At 43.8% G+C, this 18,648-nt stretch overlaps 1 protein-coding gene across 5 annotated transcripts; it reads left to right on the top strand.

The window, feature by feature from the left end:
* Positions 1-4,266: 4,266 nt before the first annotated feature.
* Positions 4,267-14,947, top strand: LOC125710071 (RCC1 and BTB domain-containing protein 1-like). 5 transcript variants are annotated; one of them, XM_048979272.1, is made up of 13 exons: positions 4,267-4,359; positions 4,625-4,678; positions 5,208-5,427; positions 7,219-7,369; positions 7,692-7,858; positions 9,035-9,193; positions 9,606-9,713; positions 11,034-11,176; positions 12,364-12,554; positions 13,151-13,277; positions 13,361-13,512; positions 13,827-13,957; positions 14,138-14,947. In XM_048979272.1, the coding sequence occupies exons 3-13, from the start codon at positions 5,302-5,304 to the stop codon at positions 14,276-14,278; spliced, it is 1,596 nt and encodes a 531-aa protein (XP_048835229.1). In that variant the 5' UTR covers positions 4,267-4,359; positions 4,625-4,678; positions 5,208-5,301; the 3' UTR covers positions 14,279-14,947. The 5 variants fall into 5 exon arrangements, with proteins under 5 accessions (XP_048835229.1, XP_048835226.1, XP_048835228.1 ...); XM_048979269.1 differs by having other exon boundaries at positions 12,361-12,554; XM_048979271.1 differs by lacking the exon at positions 4,625-4,678 and having other exon boundaries at positions 4,278-4,359; positions 12,361-12,554.
* The last annotated feature ends 3,701 nt before the right edge of the window (positions 14,948-18,648 follow it).

Here is an 18,648-nt window from a genome sequence, read left to right as displayed (position 1 = left end):
CTCCTTGTTGCTTCAAGTGTCCTGATTTGACGTCTCTGTGCAATTTTATATCTGCTTTTCTACCTCATTTTTGCAAATGGTAAACTTCATGTCCTATATAAGCAATGTTCATTTACAGATCATTTCTGGTCCGTCATGGGTCTGTGCGGTCACTCCGCACCTGTCTTTTGGGAAATGTCCCCTGGCTGAAATGCCATTTGTTTACACCGAAAGTCGACATCCAAAGCTATTTTAGTTACCATAAATTACATAAAGGAGATGCGAAATGGCGTACAAACCTGTGTAAGACAGCAGTTTCCCTGCGTCACAGCGTGAATAGATCCCACTGTCAGAAGTGCGTGAACGTTTTGGATCGAACCGAGCTGCTTTTCATACTCTCATAGCCTCATGATGCTCCTTTTTAACACTTCCTTTAATAACGGCTAATTATCAGTATAAATATACAGGGCTTTCGTCTGAAAGGGGGAGGAATTAAGCATTACAATTCCCAATCAATGGCTTTTTATGTTTAGTATTTATAGAGAACTGGATCCTCTCTGTTTTACAGTAATGCATCCAGTTTAAACTTCGAAATTATGAGCCATAGAGATTTTCTTAGTTGAACCACCATAAATAAGAAAACCACCTTCAAGCAAAGCTTTCATAGTGTCGCATAGAGCAGAGGGCTTTTCAGGAGCAGTTTCCAAGGGAGCTAAACAAGACGAACCCTTATAATCCAGAGATGACGCCCCACGTCATATAAAATTGTTCATGAAACTAAGGCTGCCATTTTAAAACATCTAGCACCTGTCAACAATTTTGGAGGTAAAGGAAAAAGCCAGAAAACTGATGCCTTGTGGGAATGGAGAGGTAAAAAAATGCATTTTGATTATACGCCGCCAGACTAGACAATTTAACGTAGAGAACTGGAATTTAGTAGTTTGTGTAAAGAAATGACAAGGCGGGAAAATCTCCCTTCACTGTCTTAAATATTAATAATGTAGAATGAATGGGCTGCATTAACAAAACACTATTTTGCATGGTTTATTAAGGGAATACATATATGTGTGATGGCTTGAGCAAAGACCATGAAAAACCACAGGCTAAGCCTGAAAAGACAGGAGGCCACCAGGAGTGATTTCAAAGATCTTATTACATAAAGCCCAAAATTCAATACCCTTTGCCCACAGCACCCAACACACGAAAGGGAAGGAATGAAAAGAGACAGCTCTGGGATCCAGGCTGTAATACCACAGCCAAAATCTCAGTAACACTGGGTCTCTCTTCAACCAATATTTTCTCCCCACCCTTCACTCTGATACCTACATAATGATGGCCCGTACCATTTCAACCCTAAAGGGGGTAGGGTGAAGAACATAGTTTACAACACATTTAAACATAACACGTTTCCTATTGTAAACAGTTAAAAGGATAATACACATAATTTGATTAATTAGCAAACTTCAACGCACTTTATCTACTGTCACCTCACCAAAAACACAAAATCCCCCTTTTCAACCAGCTCCATACTGAAAAGCCCACTATTTCACCATGGGACTCTTTTAATGGTTGCACTTCCCCTAGTAAGTCTGAATGATACATCTGCAGAATCAAACTGTTGTTCATTCCATTCTGTGCATATAACTAATCAATAAATCAATGTTTTAATAATTACTAAGTTATCAAACGAACAGTATTACTCTCAGTCCATCTTAGCAAAAAACATTGTCTTTAAGAACTGTGTAACAGCTTGGGGTAAGTTCTTCACCCAAACGAGGACCACCACAGTTTGGCAACACTAAGGTCATTTAAGAGTCAGTTAACCTACTGAATACCCTGCTATAGTTTTATTGTGGCTGGACACTAAAATGGTTCCTAGGTCATATTTTAAAATGAAATATCTTCCTATATTATAAGTGTTTTCTGCATTCCATATGTTTTGGACATTATATATAGGAGCTTATGGACCAGAAGCACCTGTATCCCATAATATTTAATTTGGCTACATTCACCTCCCCCCCCAGAATAAATAGACTTTTGTATTTAAATTCTGTCCCCCTTCCCACTATTTTGTATTGCTGTCCATCCATTTTCCAAACCGCTTATCCTACTGGGTCGCGGGGGGTCCGGAGCCTGTCCCGGAAGCAATGGGCAAGAGGCAGGGTTGTATTGCTGTATGTTTAATAATTTCTGGTTTCTTTACAACAAAATATCATTATTATTATTATTATTATCATCATTTAGCTCATAGTGTTATTCATGAATTTCCAGTTTCACCACATGTATGGATTTAGAGCAGTTGGGTCTTCTTGGTTTGTCAGTTGCAGGGATTTGCAATAGTGTTCATAAAGAGTTTAATTACGGCCCCCAAAACACCAGCGTTACTTGCTGGGAAGCCTCTTAAGCAGTTGAGAGCTGAGACAGTGAACAGTCACAGGCTGATGGTGCTCAGTACCAGGGCCTGTCCTCCTCTGAAGCTCTGGTGGAAAAATTGTTAAATAATAAAACAGAAAAGAAAAAAAACGAATGACTTCAATTTTTAATTAACGATGGGAAGCACTGAATCATTCTTGGTATTTTTGTAAAATATATACCGTATATATGCTACATACTACTACCACCACTACTGCTACTAATAATAAATCTAATACACAACGAGCAGCTCAGAATGTTCCTCATGCGTAAATTTTATTGTCTCGTTCCGATAGGCTGTGTGTGTGCATTTATGTAGGAGAAACCTAGGATTTATTGTGTGATTAGTTTAGTTTACCTTACAGTTAGTCTGTAGCATGATAAACACTGAATTAGGGTAACATAAAACTTGCTAACAACTTCTTAGGCAGACATATTAACCGGCGAAATGTCCTGCCAAGCATAACAGTAGATCTGACCAAAGACAGGGCGTGTATTCTCCGATGTTTGCTTGGTGTGACCCATCTCGAAATGCAGTGTTAATGGAGTGAGGTGTCCCATGAAATTTCCAGACTGTATCACTGATGTTGGTATCTTTTGTGTGACACTTCCGCAGTAAAAGTTTTTGTTTTCCTTCCCCTAAAATGTCATTTTCCTGCTCACGTTTACCCACGATGCACCTCGGCCTAGGCATAATGCACATCCTAGAGTTCCTTTTCCCCCCCGCAATATATGTCTGCAGTTACAAAGAAAATATATCTGGTTACCTTGCGATATCTAGAGGGGATAGACATTATAGACAGATTACATAAGCCCTGGCATCTAAACCGAGAACTTCATATTATTCACTATAATTTGCATTTTTTTCTTGACACCTCCCTCCAAGGATGCAACCTTTGAATTGATTCGTTTTTGAAGCCTTAATTGAGCCAGAAATAAAGTTTATAACCGACATCTAGAACCGAGCTGTGTGTATTGTAGTTAGGCTTGAATGGAGCTATTTCGGTAAACCCTCGAGATAATCTGCAATTAACAAACATTACTTTTTGTATGTTCCTCACTAAAACCCTTGATTTATGTAAGATATATAAGATGAATGACATATAATGATATATAAATATACTGGATTAATGGCATATTTTACAAACATCATGTTGGTAATAAAAGAGGGTGCCTCTAGACCAATCCAATTATTCACCTAATTTTTTAGGGCCTTCTGTCACTCTGGGGCCCTTTGAGAACCCTGCCCCCCCCCCCCCCCCCATCATAGTCACATTTGGATAATAAGGGTAGTGATTGTGAATAAGTTTTATTAGATTGACTTGGTCCAGGGAAGAAGTCCAAAGTAAGCAGTTTGTTACCGGCCTTGTCGTACTGTGTCACTGTGTGTCTTGGAATCGGATCAAAACCAGTCTAAACAAGGACTGTGTCTGTGAAGTTGCCCAGTCCTCTCGACCGCGCAGTATGATGGACTTAGTGGATAAGAGAGATATCTTCCTGCAATATAGTACGGCTTTCTTTGCATATTGTAAATTATTTGCATGTGGAAATACATTTTTCAAGTTAATTATTATAATACTGCTATATCAGTTATATTCAAACATTTATGGACGATCAAAACATAAACATGTAAAATCGATTACATTACCTTAAAGACATGTCTTACTTTGTAAAAGATATGAGTTATCATGATTTCTCCCTCCCATGGCATCCTGTAAAATTCCCGACGTCAAAACTAATAAAGCTTATGTTTTTCACACTTTTTAGCAATTGGTTCAACGTCAGCATTTAACATTACTTTCTGCATTTGCAATTGGAAACTATTTGTGGTTTACATAAACACACGTGTACGAACTTGACGTAACTGCACTGAACGTCGAAATGAAACTTTCAAGAAAAACCGGGACAGCAGCTTGGGGACGCTCCTCGCACGGCAGCCCAGATTCAGATTGATTCTGGTTTGTTTTTGTAAGTTGATGGATTTTCAATTTTTTAAAGGAAAGGCTTTTTCTCGTTTGCAAAATAAACCTCGTGACAACTGGATCTTGTTGATCTCGCTTATTTAGCGTTTCCGCTTTCCTGAATTGGCGGCTGCTGCAGGATGTTTGGAGGTTTTGGCAAGGGCTACGTTTTATTTCGATCATTTGGTTTTGGTTTTGGTTTGTATTACGGAACTTTTATCTAGCTATTATTTCGTATCATATAAGATAATTAGTATGCATTTTCTTTGCAGAACATAAGAAGCATTACGTAGTACTCACTCACTTCATTTGCTGGGACGTTGCAGGTAATTATTACATTTTTAGTAGAGCCGAGTCGGTAGTAACGAAAGGGAGACTGGGTGGTTATCTGTTCGGGAGATATCTGCGTTTTTAGAGTTATCAGCATAGGCGTGTTAGAGTCGGGTTTTTCCTACGACGTACGTGAGGAAAGCATAACTTGTTTCATTTAAATACACGTAGGACCATCTCAAATGAGAACGCTACAGTGTTTCTGTGTAAAAAGGGAGTTTATCTATTTGCTTACCATCCATAGGCATAATTGGTTGAATAACATCTAGGGTTGAGTGTGAAAGTGACCAACACATACAATATATGTGTTTAGTAATACTTTATTTTCTCTTCTATATAGTGTTCCAGGGGCATTAATGTATTTTGAATGGTATCATTTTGGGATTCAAGACATTGAGATTCTGTAAATATTTCCAGAACTTTCTGAAAATATTTTTCAGAAAGGGTCCCATTTAACAATGCTCACTCTTTAGTAATTGACATATAGCTCTGTGATCACTTATTTGCCGTGCCTGCTGTTTCTAGGATTCCCAGCAAATCCCATCCCACCGCCCCGCCCGACCGACCCTCATCTCACCTCACCCTTATCTCACCTCACCCTGCTTCAGTCTGCTCTTCCATGGTGGACGTGGGCAAGTGGCCCCTCCTCAGCCTGCTGAGGCCTCTGGAAATCGCATCCATCCGTCAGGCCTGTGTCTTTGGCGCGTCTGCCAGCGAGGGTATATACTGCACGCAGGACAATGAGGTGAGAGGCAGTGAGGGTCTGAGGCCAACATCGACTCGCTGCCCATAAACGGCTGTTTAGAACTTGAGACGTTACTGAGTAATGTTCATAAGTCACTTTGTGTGTATTGATCTGTATATACGTATAATACACACTTTATCGCTTCTGGGCGCTTTGGCTAAGATAAGGGTAGATTTTCCCTGGAATATCTCTGTATTTTTTTCTTTGTGCTAAAGTTTGTTGAACTAGCTGCGATGGCTGCAGTGACCCTAAAATAAAGTTTCTTAGATGCATGCAACATGTTGTTATTTCATCCATCCATTTACCAAACCGCTTATCCTACTGGGTCGTGGGGGGTCTGGAGCCTATCGCGTAAGCAATGGGCACGAGGCAGGGAACAACCCAGGATGGGGGGCCAGCCCATCGCAGGGCACACTCACACACCATTCACACACACATGCACACCTATGGGCAATTTAGGAAGTCCAAATAGCCTCAGCATGTCTTTGGACTGTGGGGGGAAACCGAAGTACCTGGAGGAAACCCCACGACGACATGGGGAGAACATGCGAACTCCACACACATGTAACCCAGGCGAAGACTCGAACCCGGGTCCCAGAGGTATGAGGCGACAGTGCTAACCACTGCACCACCATGCCACCCCCAGTGCTAACCACTGCACCACCATGCCACCCCCAGTGCTAACCACTGCACCACCATGCTACCCCCAGTGCTAACCACTGCACCACCATGCCGCCCGCATATTATTAAACAAAAAAAAAAAAGACTTTTTCAATACTTTGGGTTCGACTTTACAAAATACAGTCGAACCTCGTTACTACGTACCTCGGATACAACGTTTTTACCTTTTCAACGTACAGGTTTCTAATTCCCGTTTTTAGCCTATGTGTTATTCCAATAGCAGCCATTGTTTACAGCGTACACCCTTACAGCGTAAACTTCGATACAACATCAAAATTTCTAGAGAAAATACGAAAACTAACCATCGTTACAAGGTACAGCGCTCTCCCCGCCCACCACAACTTGTGTCGCTACATCTACCTGTATCTACCTGATCTTCGCCCGACAATGCACATGTGTCGATTGCGTTGCTTGGCGTTAAATGAGTTGCCTTGACCGATCGTCACTGGACAGCGTAGTAATGGCTTGTTAAGTGTTGTGTGCGTATTCTTTGTTTATTAAACTTTGTGAAATACCGGTCATGCCGGTAATTGTGAATTCAGAATAATAATGGAAGTAAAAGATTTTATGATTTAATTTGACCAATATTTCATTAATATTTTCAGGCCAAATGCCAATTTGGAAGCGAATGTTTATTTTAAAAATCCATTTTGACCAGCCGTTGTCTATTTTCGTTGCCGTTTATCGCCGGCCGGTACTAAGTAATCGTGAGTAATTTAAGGAAAATTTCAAGGATCCGAATTAGCTTTGTCGAATTATTTAACAAGTAAAAATGTGTTCGTTTGTTTTGTAGTCAATTTAAGGGTCTGTTCTATTAGTTTTATCATTTACATGGATATTTCGTGAGTTCTTTCATCCATCTTGCACTAAGTGGTTACAACGTTCTATGCTTATCAAGTACATGTTTTTGATATCCCGTCTTTTACGTAGTAACGAGGTTCGACTGTATTGTAATTTACCATGTATACCATCTATCCCTGTTTTTCAGTTTTCAATTTATCTTTGAGAATTTATTTCCTGACAGCAGTGATTAGAGATACTGGTGTACAGCACCATTGCATGAACTGAGAAATGGGATAAAGTAACATTCACCCCCCCAACTTCACACAGGTCTATATGCTTGGGCTGAACTGCAGTAACTGCCTGGGAACAGGGGACAACCAGAGTACCATCGTCCCTAAGAAAGTGGAATGTCTGACGGGTAAAAGGGTGCTCAGCTTCAGCTACGGCAGCGGGCCGCACGTCCTACTGGCTACTGAAGGTCTGTTTCCGGGGCTCTGCAGCCATTCACTGCCTTTCCTTACTGTTGTTTCTAGTTTTTTGGTTTCCAATGACCTTCAAGCACCTTTTCAGTCACCCAGTGCCATTGTGGGCTTGTAATTATTCCGCTAGATATGGTTGCACTACTTTATTGTAATGTGCCCCCTGATTAAATTGTTTAGGGCTTTTTGAGAGCTATTACCCCAGACAGTTTTCAAAATAGATATTATTCTGCAAATGTTTTCAAAAGAAAGCCTTCCCTTCAGCATTTTTGTGCAACGACTCAAAATTCAGATTTTTTTTTTGGTATCATTTTCCTTTAGAGGGTGAGCTGTTTGCTTGGGGACACAATGGCTATAGTCAGTTGGGCAACGGGACAGCAAATCAGAGCATGGTGCCAATTCTTCTCTCCGCTAACTTCCTGGACAAGAAGGTGAAGGAGGTGGCCTGTGGGGCTCATCACTCCGTGGCCTGTACCAGCGAGGGAGAGGTGAGTTCAGTGGTGGATAAATGCTAAGGATCCTCCCACTCCTCTATGGTCCCGTAAAAGAGCATTTCTCAGCCCCTGGCTCAGGGCGACATTCACCGCAGCTTAATTAACACCGAACGAGCTGTTGATTGATGAACGAATCCCGCAGTTCAAATCCTTTGGAACGAAGCACATTAGTTCTGGGTTTGCTATAGATTTTCAGTCGTGTTAAATGAACGTTGCGGGGCACACATGAGCTCGGTTGGTAGCGCTGTTGCTGCCTCACATCTCCCTCCCACAAGCTTACTGGGTAAACGGCAAAAACACTGTTCTTTTATAGATAGAACCATATAAAAGGTTGGCTATCTGGAAGATCAGCCTGCAAGCTTTCAGATTCCAGGCTGCGACTCAGGACCGTGGCATACAGAATCCTCTGCCTTTAGGAGGATTTGCCCCACCTTAAGGCTGCATAAAACCACGTCACCATATGATGTATTATCGCATAGAATTACAGATTTAGATGCTTTTAATTAATTCACGTGAAACGGGATTCGGCTCTAGGATTATCAAATTTAGATTTCTGTTACACACACCATTGTACATACTTTATATGTAGAATATGTAATATAACACACGAGGCTTACTGTAGGTGTCAGAGCTTAGAACCTGCTCCAGTAGGGAAATGACAGCTGGGAACAGGAGATTTTATTTTCTTCTCTGGCATAATTCCTTTAATAATTCCGGATCGTGTTGTATATCTTTGTTTGCTCCATTATCGATATGATCAGTGTATTCTCTGTGCCGTGTTCCAGGTCTGAACTGTCTGAATTACTGCGACAGAATTTGCCATCGCATTAAACATCATGCTTTCTGCTTATTTTCTCATCGGTTCTTTACCCAGGCTTTTCAAAGGCCATGTGAGCTGGGCCCTATTAATCCTGACAGGGCTACTGCTTCTCTGACACCGCGCCGTGTGCCGACGTTAAATGCCAGCATTGTATCTGCTCCACGGTTAAGAGCTTATCATGCTGTAAAAGTCTTTTTCAGACCTTCTAATTACCTGATGTCCTTTTATATGCCCCAGAACCATTTTTCCTTTTTTTAATCTTGAAATAATCTGCATCTAGCTTAAGGCTTGTTGGCAAGGCGAGACCTTTGCATGCCTGTATGGTTCCCTTATGCGCCTTATGCTCTCAGGTGTACGCATGGGGCTTGAACAACTGTGGCCAGGTGGGATCTGGATCTACAGCCAACCAGCCCACACCCCGTAAGGTGTCCAACTGCCTGCAGAACCGGGTGGTGATCAGCATCGCCTGTGGCCAGAGCTCCTCCATGGCGGTGCTGGACAACGGTGAGGTGAGAGGCTGTCTCCATCTGTCTGCCAGGCTGTGTTGAGGCTGAAACGCCAGAGTGCCCGCTGTTTCCCAACTGCCAGTCAGAGTAAGAAGCGCCTGTTGGCCATTTAGGAAGATTCAAGCCATCCATGCATCATTTCTTAGGCACAGACATCTGCTGCTGTTCCTACACCAGTTCTGAGCACATTTTCTGTGCGTCTTTACTTCAGTCTATAAACAGTATTACATTAGACTAGATCTCCAAAGGCAAGCAAAGTCAACAGTGCTTGGGATCCAGATCTTTTAAGCTTTTCTAGAAGGAACCCTGAACTCAATAGATGTCCCAGAGTTGATCATATTAAGCCCCTAATATATGAATGTTAACAGCAGTTTCCTAACCTTGTACTACATGCGCGCCTCTACCTGGCTTACAGGTGTGCGGCTGGGGCTACAACGGGAACGGCCAGCTGGGCCTGGGCAACAATGCCAACCAGCTGAGTCCGTGTCGATTGGCAGCACTTCAAAACTTCTGTGTGTTACAGGTAAGGGTGGACTGGGCATGTGGCACTGCGCCTGGGGTCCAGGACATTCCGCGAAACAGTGTTTTCAACATATTAATGATAATAGATACTTTATTGATCACCGTGGGGAAATTCTCTTTACGCCTCCCCCAACTTGCTCTTCGTAGAGTAAGCTGGCCACAAAGGGCTGCCACCTGTAGTGGTGCCCAGGGAGCTGGGGGTTAAGGGCCTCGCTCAAGGACCCGCAGACATGCTGAGGCTGGGTTTGAACCGGCAACCTTCTGATTACAGGCTTAGCCCACTGAGCCACATGCTGACCTCAGATTAGTAAAACCACACCATAAGTACTGCTCAGAATGATGTACGGTATCCTGTTGATTGCTGACATAAGGTTGTGTGTGTAAGTACTGCTCTGATTTCATAAATTACATTTTGTTTTGGAAGCAAAGAAACATGACCGTTGGTCACTTAAGATTTTAACCATTTTTAAGATTTATTCCCATAAATCCACAGAAATTTCTATAAATGAGAGCGAATTTGAGATGTAGGGTTAGGGACAAAAACGTTTGTTTTGTGGGTGCTTGGGGAGCTGCTGGATCCTAAGCCCTTTGCATTGGGGGAGCCCGATTCTTATCAGGCTCACTAGACATGTAGATATCCTGCTTTTAAGTGACTGGTCCCTGTAGCAGAGTGCAGAGAAGGTTACCAACAGGCAGGCGAAAGTGTCCCCTTTTACATGCAACATTCATCAGAGGGTTTCATAAATGTGTCGGACTCTCAGTCACAATGCCTCAAGCCTCAATCCACGATAAAGGGTCCAATACAGGGGTGGGGCACGTCTTCCGTGGTGCTGGTATTTGGGATGGGCTCTTAATCAGCCAGTAACAGTGGTCCCCAGGACGGAGTTGGAGGTCATGGATCTAACTGCGCGACGTCAGCGTCATGCGGATGGGGTGCCTGTTGACCGATGGTAACGCGGTCGGCTTCTTTGATCCCCGCTGCACTGCTCTACCTCCTCAGCCTTTCTCCTGCTTTTCTGGTTGCAGACGATGGTTAATGCCTTAAATCTGGCTCCTGGCCAGTAACTGCTGGTCCGGCTTTCTGCAGAGTAATACTCACAAGCACGTGTTGCCTGGCAGTTATGACTAGTGTATTTCGGTGGAGTGTATTAAATTGGAAGCCTATACCAACATAATTGACTCTTCACACAAAACTGACTTTAGCAAAAAAAACTAAAATAATAAATTGCTCCTCTAGGGTGGGGTGTGCCCAGTATCAGCCCAGTCCAAGGCTGGTGCCTCTGGCAGTTGCTTGGCCTGACAGGTCTCCTCTGGTTTATAGGTCGCCTTTGGCAATGCTCATGCAATGGCCCTGACAGACGGTGGCTTGCTCTACGCCTGGGGGTTCAACACGTACGGCCAGCTGGGCACAGGCAACAAGACCAACGAGTTCAGTCCTGTGCAAGTCATGGTTGAGAAGGACAGGTAGGAGGGCGTTAATGCTCACCGAGCCTCTTACTGCGGAAATCACCAGAGAGACCCCTCCCCTGTTGCTCAGTTCGCTGTTATTCTAATGGATGATACTGTCATAGTATTAATTTAAATTAGATGATCATTTGTGTAAAATGTCAAGTCAATTGTGTAATCAGTGTTTACTCACAATGGATGGATGGATATGTTCTGTATATACATGATGCATTCCATTATATCGGTTCTTTATTTTTAGGCAGAATATACTCCTATAGAAGTTTTTTTTTTTCTTCTTCATTTACTGTCAATGCATATTACACCACAGCTATTAGTACTATTGACAGTTATTCATTTTTTTTTTCCCGAATTTTTGGCTTTTAATTTGAGGTGGAGACTTCAGCATAAAAACAATGACTGGAAAATGCATATTTATTTTTAAGGTTATTTTTAATCAGTGTTACTGTCTGCACATTGGTATCAGACTGTTTCTGTGGCTGCGTGTGCTGAGCCCTTTGAGTTTACGGTGATTTACGTTTTTGTGGTTTTTCATACAGATTTGTGGACTGGATTTGACAATGTTAGTGATGGATTAATAGAACCGTCTCTACCTCCGCCATCAATAAAAGATTAAAGGGGTGGTGTTGGGGTGTTTACTGATTAGACTCACTCTAGCACATAGTTCAAGTATGCAGGCGCCGGCAAATGTGGTAGGAGAAGCTGCGATGGATGGCACTGTGGAGGAGGTGTGAGAACATGTGTGAAATGTGGAATGAAAGTCATTTACCTCGTTAATAAAAGCGGGTGGGTCAGACTGCCGACTGTGTCCCTCTTACTGCTCTACAGTGACACCTGCTGTCACCTGGACGCAAGTGCAACTGAGTGAATAGCTCTTTCCTCACTGTGTGACGGAGAGTGAGAAAAATGAAGTGGGTGGCACTCATCTAGGGAGGGGTGTGCTACCTTTAACCCTTCTTAGGTGTCCGGAGAAAGGGGGACTCCAGATTTGGAATAAAGAGGAAAAATTGATTAAATGATCATGAAATAAGTAAATATGCTATGTTAAAAAGCTGGCATTTTAGGAACTGCAATGGTATAGCAAGAACACAGATAGCAGCTACAAATTAAGCGTGATTGAGACTCCTGTGGCACCTGTGGAATGGTCAGGGTTGATGTCACTTTTGTCCAACCCTCTGCTCCAGCAGGGTCATCGAGATCGCAGCCTGTCATTCCACGAACACGTCAGCCGCCAAAACGCAGAGCGGCCAGGTGTACATGTGGGGTCTGTGCCGGGGCCAGTCCGTGGTGCAGCCGCACCTCACGCATTTCACCTGCACGGATGATGTCTTCGCCTGCTTCGCCACACCCCCTGTCATGTGGCGCCTGCTGTCTGTGGGTGCGTGTGCCAGGCGTGTAGAAGACCAGTGCTCTCTATTTATTGCATCTGCTTTCATGCTAATGGGTGTTGTTGACCTGGGAAACTACGTGTGATGCCTCACCCTGCCCTGATAAGCAGCGGGAGGAGTGCATTAGGACATGGGTTGAGGTTTTATAATAATTATTGCTTATGTTTAGTTGCGTATATCAGTTTCATACCCATGTTTACAATGACCTGCAGTCTTTTATATAAGTCAATATAAAAAACACATTTATCTGAGATGTTTGAGCACCTGTCCCAGCTGTGCATGTGTGGAATTTGCATGTTCTCTCCGTGTCATTATGGGGATTCCCTGTGTTTCCGTGGGGATCTCCGTTTCCCCTCGCAGTCCAAAAACATGCTGAAGTTGTCAACTGGAGCTGTCAAACTGTCCGTAGGTGTGATCTTGCAGGTGAATGGTATGTGTGCCCTATGATTGGTTGACTGGGTTGTTCCCTGTGTTGTGCCTGTAGCCTCTGGGACAGGCTCTGGTCTCCCGCAACTCTGCATAGGACAAAGGGGCTCAGAAAACGGGTGAATGGCTTTATCTAAGGTCTTTCCTCTTTTGGTCCCAGAGCAAGATGACTTTCTAACAGTGGCCCAGTCCTTGAAAAATGAGTTTGACAACCCAGAGACGTCAGACCTCAAGTTCCGCGTAGAAGGGAAGTACATTCATGTCCATAAAGCTTTCCTGAAAATTAGGTACGTTTTTTTTTTCCTCATAAATTCTCTTTGGCTGCAGAAAGGAAAAAATTGCAATATTCACAGTTGTCTTCTCTGTGTAGGTGTAAATACTTCCGCTCCATGTTTCAGTCCCACTGGTCTGAAGATACGAAGGAGGAGATTGAGCTCGACCAATACTCCTATCCTGTGTATCATGCCTTCCTGGGGTTCCTCTATACAGACAACGTGGACCTGTCCCCTGAACATGCGATTGGTCAGGCCAACAAAACCTTGGTTTCTCCTGTGGTTTGATGGCATTGCATAATGGAATCCCACTTGCAAACTTTCCATTTTTTCCATAGAACCTCCTATCCTGAAATAATACTTGGCGATATTTGTTCAACAGCCTTATGCAGGAAAGTCTTAGGCAAATCACTTTAACATTAAAATATTAATAACAGTTAACGTTTTTATTAATTGTTCATTAATATTTTCAGGAGATTTTACAGTCTGCTTCCTCAGGTAGCTTTAATGCTGTATCATCATCTCACGGCTTCTTGATGGACGTGAAGTTCTCTCATCATGCAGGCCTGCTGGACCTGGCTACTTCCTACTGTGAGAACCGGCTGAAGAGACTGTGTCAGAACATCATCAAGGGAGGAATCACGGCGGAGAATGCCTTCATTCTACTGTCTGCAGCTGCCAAATACGAAGCGCAGGTCAATCAGGAGACGGTTTAGACATATTTCACAAATTAATCATATGCAAAGTACAGTTATTTGAGGAAACCTGCAATACATCCGATTGTCATTCTTCTGGCGATTGTACATCGTATGAATACATTTCTTTTGGTCTGGGTGCCTTTTAATTTGAACGCCGCTTCCCATTTCTGTTCCCAGGATCTTGAAGAGTTCTGCTTCAAGTACTGTGTGAACCACCTGACTCAGGTCACACAGACCGAGGCCTTCTGGCAGATTGAGGGCAACCTGCTCAAGGAGTTCATAAGCAAAGCCAGCCAATGTGGCGCCTTCAAAAACTGACACGAAGCTCGGGATCCGCCTTTTCTGTACCAACAGGTGGTGCTGATGGAGAGCGGGATGTGGCCGTCAGTGAGCCTCTGCAGTTCCGCCTGTCAGCGTTCCTGGCTATGCTGCGTCAGTACCATAGCTTTACAGAAGTAGGAACGATACAATGTTTCCCCTTAGAAAGCATAAGTTTGAGCAATTTATTAAAATAGAATCTGCAGAATTACTGCAGACCGGTTGGGGGAAAAATTAATTTACATACAACTGTCACAGTATATAACACTGCTATAAAAAAATGATTATTCTTATACTTTTCCAGCCTCTCTGCTAGAGTAGCTTGCAGGGCCAGTAAGGAGGGATCGCTCTTTCCACAGTGTAGTGGCTTTGGTGATGTCACTGCTGAAGTGTTTGGGAAAGTATGAGCAGCTCTTCCAAAGAACTGCTTAAATGACAGCTGGTCTCGTCTTTTTCTTCAGCTAAGATAAATGGCGCGTGTTATGGTCAGGTTAGTTTGGACTTTCATACAGGATTGATCTTAGATATCACTATGAATACACATTTAAATGAGCGAATGAATATTCAATATATATGTAGTTTACTTTGGGTGGATTTTTCTTCTCTATGGAGTGGACTGCAGTTCTGAATTTGAAAACATTTTGGAATAAAGCTTTTTTTTAAGTTTCATGCAGTGCTGTGTCTTCAGAAAACACTAAGGTGACTAAAATGTATCTAATCTGATTCAGTTCAATCAAACACGCAACTTATTGAAGATAGATTTTGAATAGAAACTTTGAAGACAACCAAAAATGTAATAACACATACAGACATACACGTTTGGTGTGATGGTTATTTTTTTCTAACGAAATTTATGCAGGATTTAACCATAATCAATCTTCTTAGTTCTGTACTACTGACACTAGTCAGATCAAGAATGTTACAGATTAATTTATTTTCTATTGCCAACGGACCAATACAGAACAATATAGTTGTTTTACACAGTGGCAGAATATTGTTGTATGATATTATGATTAAGAAAAATTTGGACAATAGATATGGTGTGAAATCTGGTAGACCCAGGCCTCTGTCCAGAACATCTACAACTCACACCTTCAGCAGAATTTCTCTCCCCAGGGAGTCAGGGGACATTGCGCCTAAATGGAACATGTTCCGGGACTCCGTCACTGAGGCAGCATTGCAGAGCTGTGGCCGTAAGGATGTTGGTGCCTGTCGTGGCGGTAATTCCCGAACCCCATGGTGGACACCATTGGTAAAGGGAGCTGTCAGGCAGAAGAAGGAGGGCTTCTGAGCTTGGTTAGCTTGTGGGACTCCTGAAGCTGACAGGTACCGGCAGGCCAAGCGGAAAGTGGCTTTGGCGGTGGCTGAAGCAAAGCCTTGGGTGTGGGAGGAGTTTGGTGAGGTTATGGAGAAGGACTTTCAGTTGGCCTTGAAAAGGTTCTGGCAAACCATCAGGAGACTCAGGTGGGGGGGGGGTGAGCAGGGCTTTACCCATGCTGTTTACAGCAGGGGTAGAGAACTGTTGACCTCAATTGGGATATAGTTAGGTGGTGGAGAGAATATTTCAAGGATCTGCTGAATTCCATTGATCCGACTTCCTTGGAGGAAGTAGAGCTGGAAGACTCGGCAGGGGATTTGCCCATCTCTAGGTCATGAAGTAGTCAAAAAAAATCTTTGGTGGTAACGCTCTGGGGGTGGATGACATTCGCCCTGAGTTCTTGATGGCTCTTGATGTGTTTGGGCTGTCTTGGCTTTAAGAAAGGGGTCCAGAAGAAGTGTCCCACCTTCAGGGGTATCACATTCCTCAGCCTCCCTGGGAAGGTCTATGCAGGGGCCCTGGAGAGGAGGGCCCAACCACTGGTCAAACCTCAGATTCCGGAGGAACAATATGGATTCCATTCTGGCCGTGGAACATTGAACCAGCTCTTCACCCTCACAAGGATACTGGAGGGTTCATGGGGTTTTGCCAAACCAGTCTACATCTGTTTGTGGACTTGTGGGGGTCCTGTGGGGGGGTGCCTCAGGAGTATGGGGTATGGGGTTCATTGCTGCGAGCCTTCAGGCCTCGGTTCACATTTCCAGCAATAAGTCGGACTTGTTCCCGGTGGGTTTTGGGCTCCATCAAGGCTGCCGTTTGTCACCGATTCTGCTTGTAATTTTTATGGACAGAATTTCTAGGCATAGCCAAGGGGAGGAGGGGGTCAAGATCAGGGGCCTTAGGATCTTGTCTTTGCTTTTTGCGGATGACGTGGTCCTGTTGGCCCCAGCATGCACTGGGGCGGTTTGCAGCAGAGTGTGGGGCGGCTGGGATGAGGATCAGCACCTCCAAGTCTGAGGCCATGGTTCTCTACCGGAAAAGGGTGGATGGAAAAGGGTGGACCTCAGGGTCTTGAAGAAGAGAGTGGGAGATGGACAGAAGCATTGGTGCAGCATCAGCAGTAATGAGGACGCTGTACTGTTCCGTCGTAGTGAAGAGGGAGTTGAGCTGGACGGCGAAACTCGATTTGCCAGTCAGTTTACGTTCCTACCCTCACCTTCGGTCATGAGCTCTTGGTAGTGACCTAAAGAAGATTGCAGATACAAGTCCAAATTGAGTTTCCTCCACAGAGTGTCTGACCTCAGCCTTAGAGAGAGGGTGAGGAGCTCAAAGTAGAGCCACTGCTCCTCCAATTCATGGGTTCTACTGTACTTGTCTTCCATCTTCTTGATCTATGCTTAGCACATGGTGTCATTTTAATCACCAATGGTGCACATAAAGTCACACAGGTGCAGTTGGTATTACAATTTATGATAATATATGGGCTAAATCAGCTGTGGGGGCGGCATGGTGGTGCAGTGGTTAGCACTGTTGCCTCACACCTCTGGGACCCGGGTTCGAGTGTCCGCCTGGGTCACATGTGTGTGGAGTTTGTATGTTCTCCCCATGTCGTTGTGGGGTTTCCTCCGGGTACTCCGGTTTCCCCCCACAGTCCAAAAACATGCTGAGGCTAATTGGAGTTGCTAAATTGCCCATAGAGTGCATGTGTGAGTGAATGGTGTGTGAGTGTGCACTGCGATGGGCTGGCCCCCCATCCTGGGTTGTTCCCTGCCACTTGCCCATTGCTTCCCTACTGGGACCCCCTGCGACCCAGTAGGATAAGCGGTTTGGAAAATGGATGGATGGATGGAAATCAGCTGTGTTTAATTCCATTGTGTTTAATTATCCTATAAAGGTAATAACCACACACTATTGGTAAGTGAGAGATGCAAGCTGGTTCCAACATACTATTGTCCAAACTCTTTCTTTGCATCCAGCACACACCCATATTTGGCAAACAGAACGTTGGCTCCGAACTTCAGATGTGTGTTTATACAGGGTTACCAACTTCGGTCAGCTGGCTGGCATGAGATTTTCAATGCGAGACAAGTCTACACACGCATTTACATGTATGTAACAGTTCTATTACTTTGTAAATAGTCTGTAGGGTTTGCAGACTACCCCAGCATTTCTGATGTAGCTAATTTTAGGTCTATAATGGAATAATATGGATTTTCAGTAAGATGTCTGGTGTGAGTGTCAGAGTCTGAAGGTGTCTCATGCCAGATGTGTGAGAGCTGGCATCCCTGGTTCATAGAGACAAAGTATGCAAACCAGCACTCAATCCTGCTGGTACTTGTAGCCAGGATACAGGAGGAGGTGTTGAGACAGGAACTAGCTAGTCCTACCCATGATACACCTTTCCATTTACTTGTATGCCTGAGGTCTTGTGCCCCATGCTTCTATTCCAGTAACATACGTAGTTTTGATTCAACATGGCACTGCATTCATAGGCGACCCACTATTGTCCATTATCATAAATCATGTGATATTGTTCATTTATACTTAAGCAGTGAGCAGTACGTTATTTTTACAGGGTGACATTGTGAGGTGGGAAGCAAAGCACTTTCAATCAGGGACCTTTCTATTCGCGTCATTTTGTTGCATTTACTGGGCACGTCCAAATGAAAGGTCTTGAAAATATTTCTCTGCCTCATTATCCAAACCATGCTAGCATGACTCCGGGTTATTGCTCGTATTTAATGACCCCACCCTGTCTCAGCCCGACTGCCATCCCCAGGGTTGACGCGAGATTTTAATTTTGAGGTTAGTCTGCTTGCGGATTTACATTGTAACAGTTCTGCTACCTTCTAGTGTGTAGGGTTTGCAACCTACTCCGACGCTTTTGATGTAGGTTTATAATGGAATAACAATATAAATTTGCGTAAGATTTCTTGCGTGAGAGTTGGCGTCCCCAACCCCACAGCAGACGGGTCTCCCTGTTGGTGACGTAACGCCAAGCAAGCGCCGTTTCTCAGTCGTCCGCCGATTTGCTGACCGCGGTTCCGCCTTC

This window comes from Brienomyrus brachyistius, chromosome 16 (assembly GCF_023856365.1).
Source record: "Brienomyrus brachyistius isolate T26 chromosome 16, BBRACH_0.4, whole genome shotgun sequence".
NCBI classification, from domain to species: Eukaryota; Metazoa; Chordata; class Actinopteri; order Osteoglossiformes; family Mormyridae; genus Brienomyrus; species Brienomyrus brachyistius.
This window is presented reverse-complemented; position numbering and strand designations above follow the sequence as displayed.